Here is a 13,486-nt window from a genome sequence, read left to right as displayed (position 1 = left end):
AAGAAAAATATCAAGCAAATGGGCAAAATAACAATTGGTTAATGTAAATAAAGTATATACAAAGGTTCACACATTAGACAGACAGCAAAGAATCTTTAATTAACAATTAAAAAAAAAAAAACATGATAGGTTTACCATTTCCGAACAGGACTTTTCCAGTATCACCAAGATTTTTCACTACTAAATTAAATTAATACATTGAAATGTGGAGTAACCTGGAAAAACTACACAGAAATTAGGAAGTTTAACTGTTTGGTGACATAAAATTAAAAGACAATACAAAACCAGTACTTAAGTACTCATGACAGGCCACCTATTTGCTTCTGAGTATATTTGGAGGTAGAGCCTGCTCAGGTACTAACTACTGTTTATGATGTATTAATTGGTCTCATCTGTGCTCAAGAACATTGAAAATTCATTTAATCTATGAACCAGTATGAAAGTGTGATCAACCTGAGCATGATTACGGGCAAATTTAAATTCAGCTCCATCTCTAAAGTACCACTAGGAATTTTCTGCATAGAGCCCTAATTGATGATGCCCTCTTTGTCCTAATTTTACAGAAGAATGTTCTACTGACCTCATGCGTGTTTACACTGACATTTTATTTATGTAAAAACCATCACTGGGCTAGGAAAGAGACAAATAAACTTTCACCCTATAATACCTCATCATGAAAAATGTTTGGTATAAATATATAATAAACATCATTTTTGCACACACAGCAACTCACCACTGGACACCGTAGTAAGAATTTACCAAGTACAATAGTAAGAACTCAGAAAGCAAAAACGCAATTATGTAGATACTTGCCATATTTTGTTATAAGATATATATCCAGACAATAGATTATTATACTGCTTATTCCAATTCTGCTTCATAAAAAGTAACATTATAATTTAGCCCATTATATGGTAATGAAAATATCACTTACTGCTAGAAGCCAATACTAAACATGCCTGGAACATGGAATAAACGTGAAGACATTTTTAAGTGTGGATAATGGGGGTTATGAACATGACTATGTTTTGTAACATGTAAAGCAGGTCTATCACCAGGGAAAGAAATAGGAGAGGTGGAAGTTGGAAAGTGTTATTTGAAAGTATGTAAAACATACTTTCCAGACTGGCAATTATGGTTGACACTTAAGAGTGGGAACTTGATAGAACTTATAGCCTGTCTTTTTAAAGAAGGAGCCCACATGGCAAGGAAGAAAAAAGTTTGAGTGGTGCAAAGAAGCCCTTTTCTGTGTAATTTTTAATTAGATTAAATAAATCAACTAGGTCTGAAATTTGAAAAAAATTCTCATGTATGAAAGTGCTTTAAAAATTGATGGTAAAGTACATTAAACAAAACAAGCTACTGTGGAATGTTGCAATTTTTAAAGGACTTTTTACAATGTAAGTTAACTCCCTAAGCAGTACTGGGATAGACCAACAAAATCCTCACAAAGAAAATAAGCATTAAGTAATGTGATAAAACAAAAGGTATCCCATCTGGGAAGAATATTATAAAAATCCTATATAAAAAATGCATATATTAAAAAAATTACTGAATTAGGAATAACTGAAGGAAAACATTTTAAATTAATGTCCAAGTGCTACAAATACAGTCAGGATATGTTAGTCTTTCATTTACCACTTTTTTTCCCCCTTAACTTAAGCGGAGCCCTTGCTCCCATCTCTGGAAGCCCAGAAACTAGGTACAGGGTGTTTTTAGACTCTGCTTAGAGGCAAAAGAAGCAGCTTGAGCAGGTGGCCCTGGAGCAGATATCACCTAGAGCAGGGGTTCTTAACTTTTTTTGTCCCATGAACCCCTTTGCCAGTCAGGTGAAAACCACAGACCCCTTACAAAGTCCACACTATACTGTGTATTATTTAATAAATATCAGATACACACCAACACGTTCCCACAATAATGTGTTTTTTTTTTTTTAATTTCAATTCAAGCTCATGGACTCCTTGTTAAGAACCCCTGCCCTAGAGGTTTTGTTCTGGATGTACCCCTGGTCAACATGTTAATGTCAAGTTAAACCAGTTATCTCAGCAACTAAATTGGTTTCATTACAATAATGAGATCAGCTGTTCCTAAACGTCACTGGACTTAAGAATCACCCCAGGTGCTCTTTTTAAAAGAACAGAGTTTCAGACTATTAATACCTGAAAGCCATGATCAATTTTAGCGTTACTAAAAGGGGACAATTAGACATCATATGCCTCACGATAGGATGAAAAGCACAGCACTGCCTGTTAAGTAAGCCTAAAAATTTGAAACTGAATTTTATCAACCTTTAGATCGAATTATGACTTTTCATTAAATACAGGGGATAGAAGAACAAGCCAATGGACACTTACATGAAAGAAATCAACAAAATGCAGAATTTGGGACACTGCAAAGGCCAAATTACTTAAATAAATCAACAACATGGCTGAAAGTATTAAACGGCACCAAACAATAACAACAAAAACAACAGATTCTTCCTGGGGCCCCTACTACAAAACTCTGTTTCAGTAAGACAGAGGTGGAAGCCCCGCAAACATTGCCTTAGATATTATTGGAAAACTATAAACCTATCATTTTGGGGCAACAATTCAGCATGTGATAACTATTTCTAGGCATTACCAAGAGATTTCAGTTCCAGCAATAGGTTATTGCAATGTACTTAGCCAACAGGGCATATATCTTGCAGAAATGAATTAACCCACAATTCACAACATAATGAATATGCAAAAGGTAGCCAAGCACATGTGAAAATTTTAAAACTATTTTGAAACAGAAAAATACATTTGATTCTACTTTAAATGAACAAGCTTAATAAAATTTATAAGTAACCCAAATGCTGCTGAATGCCAATTTGTCTAAACCAACTCTTTATTCCAGGTCCCCCAAAAGTTTTATTTGCTAAAAGAACTCATTAATAAATTTTTATGATAGATAACTAATACTTCCTACCACTATTTGTGTGTGTGGGTGTGTATATATAAAAGCAGTTTAGTGTACTTTGGAATAAACAGAATTAACCTATTTCCTTAGCTCTACTATAGATAACCAACCTAACCAAATTATTTACATTTATTTTAAATTTAAAAGCTAATCCTTTTGCTTTTCATAAAAATTATACTTACAAATTTCAAGCTATAAAGAAAGTATTCTGAAGATAATCTTTACTCCTAACATCTTTTTTTTTTTTAATTCCAGTAATTTTGGTCCTTAGACCCATATCTACTTCTAAAAAACTTTCACTGATATAAAAATTCATGATGCAACTAGTTTTTAAAATCATAGAGCCAAAGCAAATGCAATTTGTTAGAAAGGACTATATCTCAACAAAAGCAGTAACTACTCTATGAAACAACTTGACAAATGATTCTGCCACAACTCTTAAGACTTAGACGAATTTGAAAAAAAAATCTTAAACATAAATATTCTGTCTAAAAAAAAAGCATTTAGTAGAATGATGGACAGACACTAGAGGGGTAAAGTGCAGTTATTTGTCTTGGGGGGGAGGCTGGTGGTTCAAATAAGAATCTTAAGTGAAAAGATGAGAATTTTTCTTTTGCAAACTAAACAAATAAAATTAGCCATAAATTCTTTTGTTGTAAAGAATATCATGCAAATAAATGAACTATAGCATGTCACTTTTTTCCCCTATTTTTATCTTAAATCACATTATAAACAGTGAAAAAACATGTTATGCATCTACAATGGCATCTTCCCCTATTATGGACAAACGAAGGTCATTCACTCTAACTCCTAAGTTCAACTTTTCTTCTTCTAAGACTTGGCCTACAATAGTTCTTTACCTTTCTTTTCTTGGAGATGAGCACAAAATAATCTTAATATTCTCCTTTGCCCACTTTGAAAAAAACATTTAACAAGTATTACCAACGTAATTTTGTACAGCACTTGATAAAGATATGCAAACAACAGCTCCACAAAAATTTAAATTTATGTTTATATATCTCAACATAAATATACATTCACCTCTCATTTTCTCCATTTTTGTCCAAATTTAGTTTTTCTTCCTTAAATCTTATTTTTTCAAGCTCAGAGTTTCCCGAACTGCACTCCACAAAATTTAGTAGGTGTTCCTCACACATGGGTTTCCAGTTTACCTTGGTGGTACATGGTAACACCACTATGGGAGCAGGAGAGATAATAGCATTTCCCCAAATTTTCTAGAAATCCACAATGTACAGTAATAAAAGAAAGTCTCTGAGGAGTCTGCACTAAAGTAACCCAAGTTTAGCATTATTGCTCAAATTTATTTGACCTTTTTTCAAGGAAAAAGATTATCATTTCAGGAAAACTACAGCTTTATTGGGCACTAATTTGGAATTTCTACTCTATGTATCCTAAATACCAAAAACTGTGGTGGAGGTGATAAATCAAGGGAACAGAGACATAGAGAATATCCTCCTTCTGCCCTTCCCTGCCCTATCTATGTCTTCTAATTCACCATTCAGACAAGCCTCATTTTTACCATAAACTTTAGGATGTTCTATAACTACTCTGGAAAATGCTCAATAAGGAGCCTTCACAAAACAATAATAAAGACTAAATACTTCATTTAAAAATGTGTTTTGAAATACTTGTTCACTGACTTAAACCCCTAAACTCCAAGAAATTAAAATGCTATACATTTTCTTCCTTTTCAAACTTACAATTTCATTCAGTTTGGGAAATGTACAAGATTCATAGTAGCGATTTACTCTTCTATCAAAGAAGTTATAATAGATTTCAAACAATCAATTATGAAAATGCTGAATCCACCAATGAGATAAGGTAGGATTATAAAGGAGTACTTCTGTTTAGAAATAGATGTTTTTAGTGGAAATGCAAAAAGTATATAAACATTTATGAATTAAAATCAAATTCTCAGTTTGTATCCTCTGAAATTTATAACCATCTATCGTGAAAAGAATAAGATTTATTTCAGTATTAAATTAATTCTATCTTGGGGTAAACTTAAGCTGTTTAGTATCAGCACTAACAAATAAATCATAGCTGAGCTTTGATCAGTCTTTCCACTTTCTTTCTACTCTTCCTTTCAACAAGTCTGCCTACCTTTAAAATGTAACAGCATATCTATGAGACATCAAAATCAGTTTTTCTTCAGAAAGAAGACACAGCCCATAAAATTAATGTTAAAATACATATTTTCCTCCAGTCTCCATATTACTTTTGTTTTCCTTTCTTTAACAAGGTAAAGAGTAATCTGTTTACCAGTCCTTTTTAGCATTCACAAACTTAATATATTATTTTATTTACTTACTACGATTTTTGAAACTTTGAAGAATTCTTTCACTTAACCTCATGATTCTTAAAAGGTTTCCTCACAAAAGAACTGATCTACTTGGTAGACACTAATTAGAGAACACATTGAGTGTATTCATTCCATTTAACTGGTAAATGTAAACTCCCTCTATTGGTATAACTTAGGGAGGGCTTTATCCATCCACCAAGGGGAAAAAATCAGAATTCACAATGCAACAATTTTCTGCACCTAATTCCTCAAGTATTTGAGATAGTTCTTAAATAGTCATACCAAAGCTTCAAATTCTTAATCAAAATAAGAGGAGGAAACTGGCCCACAATCTTAGCCACAAAACAGAACAAAAAATAAAAATCCATTGAGCAAATATGGAACACGCTGGGCACAGATAATACCTGTGTATAAATTTAACTATGTTATTTTCAATTTTATTTTAATTTCTTAAAATTATTTGTGACTAACAAACTGAATTTAAAATAAACTACATATCACCGAACACGCCAAGAATATAATTTTTTTGTCCAATAATGAATGTCCCTACAATCATTTTAATTTTTTTCCACATTCTAATTTCTCTATCTACAAAATGTAGGAAATTATACCCTATCCTTTCATATTTATAGGGATGCTCTAATAATAAACATTTGTGGAACATATTTGTGGTTCTGCCAAGAAAGGAACTATATGAAAATATAGATATCACAGATGATTAATCCAATTTTTAAAAAAGAGTACATGTTTTAAGTAGTCATTTGCTACTGTCTGCATTTTACTTTTAGACTGAGAAATATTTGTAGGTAATCTACCACTGTATGTATGTTTTGATACAATCAATCTAACTAATGGGGGACCATTAAACTCAACTCTATATTTAATGACCCTGTCTATATCTGTATCAAAACATAAAAATGTTAGAATATATAATGACCAGCAAACTAGTTTGCTGTTCCTTATTTAAATATCTGTGATACTATGAAGATATATCATAAAATACTAGATTAACGCCATCAGTTAATAATAAAATTACAGGGGAATGTAAGCAAATATTAAACTTGTAGAGTCAATAAGATCAAACACATGTTCTCAATAAGATCTAACACATGTTCTGACAGTCTTACAATATTGGTCAAATTAAAACGCAGTCAATGTTTTAAAAAAAGTATTACACCTGTGACTTGTAAAACACACAGCATTATATGCTCATCAGAAACTATTCTATGTGATGCAACAAAGAGCTAACTTACAAAGTCACTTGATTATCATTTCTCACTATGAAAAGGCACTCTTATGGTTAAGTAACAGAATTACTGTTAAAGCTTGGCATCCTGTCTGCCACTTAGGATTTTTCAGAAGAAGGTGTAAAATCCAACATAATACATGTCCTCTAACTGTGCAATATTAAACCCCTAGGGAAAAATTCTTTCAAGGTTGGTAGTAACCAAGTTTTGACCAGCATATTTCTTTTGTATTTCTTTACAAGGCATGCAAATCTTCACATGGTTTTATTTTCCAAAACAAATGCTTCAACTTTTTTCTTAGTAGCCTAGCTACAACTCTACAAAAACAAACCTGGAGAGTCACATATAGAGGGAAAACAAGTTTAGCTAAGGACATAGTGCAAAAAGTACCTTCTAATAAGATCATAAAGCCCAAACTGATCAGAAGACAATGTAAATAGTTACAAACAACTTTGAAACTATATAGCTAAAAACAGTACCTAAAGTATAATCAACTGATGATATGATCCCATGTTGGAAATTACATTTATGAATAACTTTTATAAAAAATTGGAAGCCTAGACATTAAGCTGATTATGTTAAAATCTTGTTAATATGAATGTTAAGTTCATCCAAAAAATATACATCTCATTGACCATATATATCACAGAGTAGTTTTTTGATATTAAATTTCAGTCAACCAATCCAATAAATACTAGGCCTAACTTTAAAATATTGCAAACTGTCTAAAATTTAAATGGTAAAACTGAATGCCATAAAACTAAAACAGAAATTTAGCAATATTCCTCTCAATATTATAAACGTACAATGGAAATGAGCAAGTCACTGTCACCATAAATATCAAATTCTATACTCCTCGCCCCATTACAAAATCAACAGTTTGAAGTGTTGATTTGTTTTTTCAATTTAGCCCTTTATTTAAAAATATACTGGCACACATGCCATCACACACACAAAAATAAGAAAACAGATAGCGACTAAGCCTACTTAGTATTTTCTAGACTTCTGTATAACTCAGTAACTACTCCACAAAGTTCTGTGAACTCTTCAGCTTCAAGCCAAAAGTCAATCTAAGACAGCCAATAGAAAGTGCACCTGTGCAATTTCTGCATTTCCTATTTCAGAATGCTGAAAATGACACAGAATAACTGTGCATTTTGAGCAACAATAAATGCAAAACCCAAATTATGCAGAAGCCACATTACAAAAAAAGGTCACCCTGTAACATCAATATTAAAAAGCAATAAATACAAAGAGTATTATTCGAGTTTTGATCAACAACCACCAACTAAGGACTCTCTATGGGTAAATAAACATTAAAAAGAAAAGATGACATAGTAAATTACAAAACGAAAATATTCCTAGAAGAATAACTGGAAGAAAAAAACTCCACTCTAAATCAAAAAATGTATTATCTAAATTGTATCACATAACAGCAGAATAAGAAATAAGCAGTCAAAGGAGAAGGAGAATCAAAGAAAATCTCCAAACCATAATATCCTGTTTCACAGTATCCCTTATTTCCCTAAAGATATAATAATCCTTTCAAATGTTCCTAAGTCACTCAAAATTTTGACAAAAGACGATTCTAAAAACAATCCTGGTCACCTAGGGCATCAACACGTTATGTAAAAATATCTACTAAAAACTACTCAATGACACCGTTCTGTACTAAAGGTTCCATTTTTAAAAAAATTCTTAAAGTTATAAAAAGGTAAAAGAGTTTCCAAACCAAAAAAAATTTCCCAAGGGATACAAAGTTTCATTAACTATCTTAACTTACACTAAACATCACCTTTCTGCCCCTCAGTGAATATCAAACAATCAATAACAATGTCACAAAAGAATGTTTACCAAAATGGGAGGGAGGGGGGAAATCACCTGTAAAGTTTTTACATGAAAAATGTAAACAATTCTAAAATAGGTGAGGAAAACCTGCACCTTCCCATTCACACTTTATTGATATATTTAATGTTTATCCGAATGAAATTAATAGGTGATTAGAAACTGTTCTGTGTGCAAGGTTTTGTTGTTTCTTTCTGTTTTATGCTAGAAACAAATCTTCCCCCAAATCCCTTAAATCCCAGATTTCCAAATACTGTGAAAGAGTTACTACTACTCACCGCAAGTAATACTGTTTTAAAGCAAAGGCAGCGTTAGAACAACTTCTGGGAAAGTTGAACTCTTCAGCAATTTCTCCCCACTGATTCTTCTCAGAAACCTGTTAAAAACACAAGGCACACTTGTCTGAAAGAGCCCAATCCAAGAAAACCCTGACCTAACTATGAAATAAATACCCATTCTACAGAGATCTGGAGATACCTAAGAAGACATCGGCGTGTATTTCGATTCGATCCGTAAGAGTTACTATGCAAGAGCTGCTTGAAACACTGTGTTTTCACCCGAGAGCCCGGTATTTAATAGCACTTGTTTTGTTTTGGGGAGGGGGGGGGGGTGGTTGGTGGGTTTGTTTTGTTTTTGAAGCCCGGACAATAACCAATCGCAAGTCCCTCTGTCGCCCCCTTTTAAATCTCAACGCGGTCCGTTTACACTAAAAAAAAAAAAAAAAAAGTTCAAAAGGATCAATACTGTTCCGGACAGCGACGTCCGCGGGTCCTGGGGGGGGGTCCGGGGCCGGGACCGATTCCGATCCCTCTCCCAGATCTATCCATCTCCATAGGCCCTTCTTTGAGGCCTACAGCTTCTGCCTAGCCTTGAAGCCTAAGATGGCTATTTGGAGACAGGTCCTGGTTTCTTTTGTTAGCTGTATAAACCCAGGGCGACCGGGCCGAGGCCGTGCCCCCGGCTGCCGGGATCATTTCGCAGCCGATTATCGATGTGAAACCTGCCCGCGCTAATTTTGAGTTGCACGAAAACTGCTCTCAGAGTCTGTGTGTCTCTGTGTCTCCGCCTGTGCTAGAGCGGCAGCGGCGGCAGCGCTGACTCGCGAGCGGGCGGGCGGGCGGCGGGCGGCGGGCGGCGGGCGGCGGGCGGGCGCGGGGTCCGGCCGGGCGCCCCGCACGCCCGCCCTCCCCGCCGCGGCGCGCCGACCCCGCCGGGCCGGCCGGGCACCGGGCAGGGCGCGAGCCGGCGCCGGGCCGCCCGCCCTCGGGAGCCCCGCGCCCGCCGCGCGCACGCGAGCCACCAGGCCAAAAACAGCCCCGCCGCCGTCCGCCTCCGTGCCACCGGCTGCGAGCGAAAAGGACGCCTCTGGCCCCCGCCAGCCGCCCCCCCGGCCCCGAGCGCCCACTCCGGGGTCAAAGGAGACTTTTCGGAGGAGGCCAGCGAGAGGGAAATACAAATTAAAACTTCCACTCACCTTCGCGAATCCGCCTAAAGTAGTGACTCTGGTGTAGAGACCGTGAAGATCCAGCTCCTTCCCACCCACCGCAGGGATTTTTTTAAAAGGCGACCTGCGGGGAGAGAGAAAGCCCCGCACTTGTCAGCCGGGACCCCGCGCCCTGCCCGGGCGGGAGAGCCCCGTTCGCCCCGGCTCGCCCCGGCGCTGCCCCCCCGGTTGTGCTCTCACCCTCTGCTGTGGTGGAACTGCCGCAGCTCGTCCAGGAACGCGAGTCCTTTTCTCCGCTCGTCCGGAGGCGCCTTCCCCGTCGAGTTTGCCATTATTTTTTCCAAGGAGGTTTTCGAAAAACCCAGATCGGTGTTTTAAAAGCGCCCCCCGCTCCCTGCGCTTCCTACCAGAGCCCGGAGCCCATACCTCGGCCGGCGGCGGCGGGGCTCAGTCATGGGCCGGCGGTGGTGGCGGCGGCGGCGGCGGCGGCGGCGGCGCAGGGAGGGAGGGAGGGAGGGGGAGGAGGAGGAGGAGGAGGGGAAGGAGGGAGCAGGAGGCCAGGGGGAGAGGAGGGAAGGAGGGAGGGGAATTTCTAAAAAAGTTTAAAGAAATCGGAGCGAAACTAGAGGGGCAGGCGAATGCCGGATCCGCGCGAAGCCGCGGGACGAGCGCGGCCCCCGCCCCCACCCCTGCCTGCCCTCCCTCCCCGCGGCCCGGCTCTCGGCCGCCTCTCAGCGCCGCCGGCCCAGGCGCCTCGGCCCGGGGACGCGATTCAACATGGTGCTGCTGCCGGGCGCGCGCGAGCGGGCGAGGGCCGAGGCGAGCGGACGGTGAGGGCCCGGGGCGGCCGGAGGACGGGGAGTTTCGGCGACCGCGGCGGCGGCGGCGGCGGCGGGGCTGGGGCAGGCGGGGCTGGGGGTGGGGAGGGGGAGGTCTGTGTGGTGGTTTGTGGAAAGCGGGGTGACAGCGTGTATTCCGGCCGCCGCTCCGCGGGGCCCTCGCACACATTCACGCGCGGCCTCGGCCCGGGCGGCCTCAGGCAGAAGGCACCGGCGGCGGCCGAGCCGCGGCGCGCCGCCCGCCCGCTTCCCTCCCCGCCGGCCTCCCTCTCTGCCGCTGCCAGCGCCACCGCCGCCACGACCCGGCCGCCAGCGCCGCACAGCGACCCCCCAGGGCCGGCCGCGGCACTGCGCCTGGCTCCACACCGCCCCGGCAGCTCCTCGCGGGGAACAATAGACTCGGCTCGCTGGGCTTAGGGTTCATCTGCAATGTGCCGCACAATTCACACGCACACAAAGCCGGCGGAAAGGGGGACGGCGCGGAGAAACGGCCACTACCGGTTGTTCCAGGGTTAGGGGTGGAGGCGATGTTCGCGTCCCCGACCCGGCGGTGGAAGCGCCTCCTCCGAGTCCCCGCCCGCCCGCCCCGACCCGGGTGGCGCTCGGGAGGGAGCGGAACCTCCGAGGGACCGCTCTTCACGCTAGGCAACATTCACAGATGGAAACACAGTCCAGTTGTGACTTTTTTCCCCCTTCTTCTTCAAGTCCAAAGGAATCGGCTTTTCTGAGTCTCGTGCTAGTATTTTGGGGCCTGGTTAGCACATTTGCCATGAATTACCCACAAACTAACTTGAGCAAACTATGAATTCTGTGGAATGCTCTTAATTCACATTGCCTTTGGTTGATTTCACTTATCAAACTAGATTATTGTCCAATCATAATTAGAAAAGTTATCAAACTGGTTGGGAGGCAATGTTTCGAACTTGGATCATCTTTATGTTTTCATAGTAAGGCACCCCCACGACAGATGGGTTGGAAAGAAAGAAATGACCCTACTTTCCCCTTTGCCTTCTAACAAATGTCATAAATGCAATCCTCGCTTAAATTTTTTTGAAGGTTAAAAGCCTTGCTTAAATGGGAGACTCAAAACATCTCAACAGATACTATCGCCTAAGTTCGGGTTACCGGGGGGCGGGGGGGGGGGGGGTTGGAGTGGTCCCTTTGCTACAAAAGCTAAGTTTCCCAATACCTGAAAAGTACTAGTAGTCCCATTTTAGGGGTGGTCACTCGGGGCAAAGTCACTGCCTACCCCAAGGTCACCGGTACTCAGGGTCTGGATGGGTTATTATTTCAGGTCGTCGCGCGCCAAGGGGATGGGAAAAAAATTCTGTCCTGTAGAGTCCAGCACGCTTCCGGTGCTCACTCGAGGAAATGGATTTATTTCCCAAGTAAAGTTGGTCTCCTACAGTGGGGTCGACATCAGGCTGTGGCGAGCAAACTCCTCACAGCCGAAGACCAGTGGCGGCCTCGGAAGCCTGCGGGGGGCGGAGACCGGCTCTGGGAGGGTCAGGAAGCCGGGCCCGGGCCGCGGACGGGCCGGCGAGGGGGGGGGGGGGGCTGGGGCGGGAGGCGACCGCGGGCCCGCCGGCCCTTCCCCCTCCGCCGGCCTCCGCGGGGTGGTGGAGACGCGGCGCGGCCCGGGCCGTGCGGCTTCCCTGAACGCCGCACTTGCTCACAGCCCCTTACGTAACTGTCAGCGCCGGGGATTCCCTAGAGGGGGTCATTCTATTCAACCATTACACACACCCCGGGCCCCGGCCGCCGCCGCCTCACAAAATGGCGGCGCCCATGGAGGAGACGGCGGCCGCTTCCTCGGCCCCATTTTGTGGGAGGCACGAGACCTGTCAACATGGAATACCTCCGCTGAGGATGCCTCGAGTTTGGAAACCTCGCTCCGGGGATGGAGCCGAGAGGATCTCCGTCGGGAAATGTCGGCGACTTTTGGCACCTCGACGCTTTTTTATTTTTTTCCCTCCCCTTTTCTCGAAGGAAGCGCCGGGATCATTGTCCTGGATGGGAGAAGGGGAAACTGCGGCTGCCTGCTCCGAGGACTTGGCAGCTTTGGTTGCTCTTCCACGTTCCTCGGCCGCTGACTGCGATGCAGCGGACGGTCGCCCCGGCGGCCGCCCGGCCGGCTCCGAGGGGACGGGCACCGGGCGCTCGCGAGGCGGACAGCAGCGGCCCTGGCAGCGCCACTTGTGCGGTGACTTTTCGGTAGTTCAGAAATGCTGGAGACCTCGGCGCCGTCGGCACCCGCTGTCTGAGTCGTGGGCTTCGGGAGCCCGGGAGCCCCCAGCCTAGGAACTCGCGGTGGCGGCCGGGAGCCGGGGAGCCGGGTCGCCGCGGCGGGCGGCGCTGGCGGAGGCCGGCGGTCCCGGCGCGCCGCGTGATCGCGGACCGGACCCGGGCCCGGGAAGGTGCGCCTGGGGCAGCAGTGGGAACCAAGGCACGTACAAAGAAATTGAAGTCGTCCGAGTCAGGATTTAGGATTGTCTGTTCATTTCTCGTGTTAGACCTTAGGACGTCTTTTCTAGGATCCCACTGTTCAGTGGACAGCCTAGTTTCCTTTATTTCTATCTCGAAGGGCAGAATGGAGACATTTTATATTTTTTACTTTTCAAGGAGAGATTGCCACTTTCAAGCCACTGACCGCTGTTAATGTATGTGTGTATACTCATGCGTATACAATAACGTCTTGCTTTTCAGCGCAAGTATCATAGGATCAAGATTTGGATTTTTAATACCTTTTAAGAATTGAGGTTTGATATGAATTGTTTTTAAAAATCCTTTTCTGTAGAAAAGGCTGCCATCGTCAAAATGGAGTCCTAAAGTATATCTGATGGAT

The 13,486-nt window shown here is 42.5% G+C and overlaps 1 protein-coding gene across 2 annotated transcripts in view; it reads right to left on the bottom strand.

The window, feature by feature from the left end:
• ARID2 (AT-rich interaction domain 2) overlaps nucleotides 1-10,480 on the bottom strand; it is a 230,771-nt gene extending 220,291 nt beyond the window's left edge. Inside the window, exons 1-3 of one of the 2 annotated variants that reach the window (XM_058307854.2) lie at nucleotides 10,043-10,480; nucleotides 9,833-9,926; nucleotides 8,637-8,734 (exon numbers count right to left, since the gene is read on the bottom strand). In XM_058307854.2, the coding sequence (XP_058163837.1) occupies nucleotides 8,637-8,734; nucleotides 9,833-9,926; nucleotides 10,043-10,134 (284 nt within the window). In that variant the 5' untranslated portion in view covers nucleotides 10,135-10,480. Of the gene's footprint in view, nucleotides 1-8,636; nucleotides 8,735-8,835; nucleotides 9,432-9,832; nucleotides 9,927-10,042 lie in introns of those variants that run through there. The other variant, XM_071218789.1, reaches the window with a different exon arrangement.
• Between the last annotated feature and the right edge of the window lie 3,006 nt (nucleotides 10,481-13,486).

Source organism: Dasypus novemcinctus, chromosome 12, assembly GCF_030445035.2.
Source record: "Dasypus novemcinctus isolate mDasNov1 chromosome 12, mDasNov1.1.hap2, whole genome shotgun sequence".
NCBI classification, from domain to species: domain Eukaryota; kingdom Metazoa; phylum Chordata; class Mammalia; order Cingulata; family Dasypodidae; genus Dasypus; species Dasypus novemcinctus.
The sequence above is the reverse complement of the archived record's forward strand: the minus strand, read 5'-3'. Positions and strand labels throughout refer to the sequence as shown.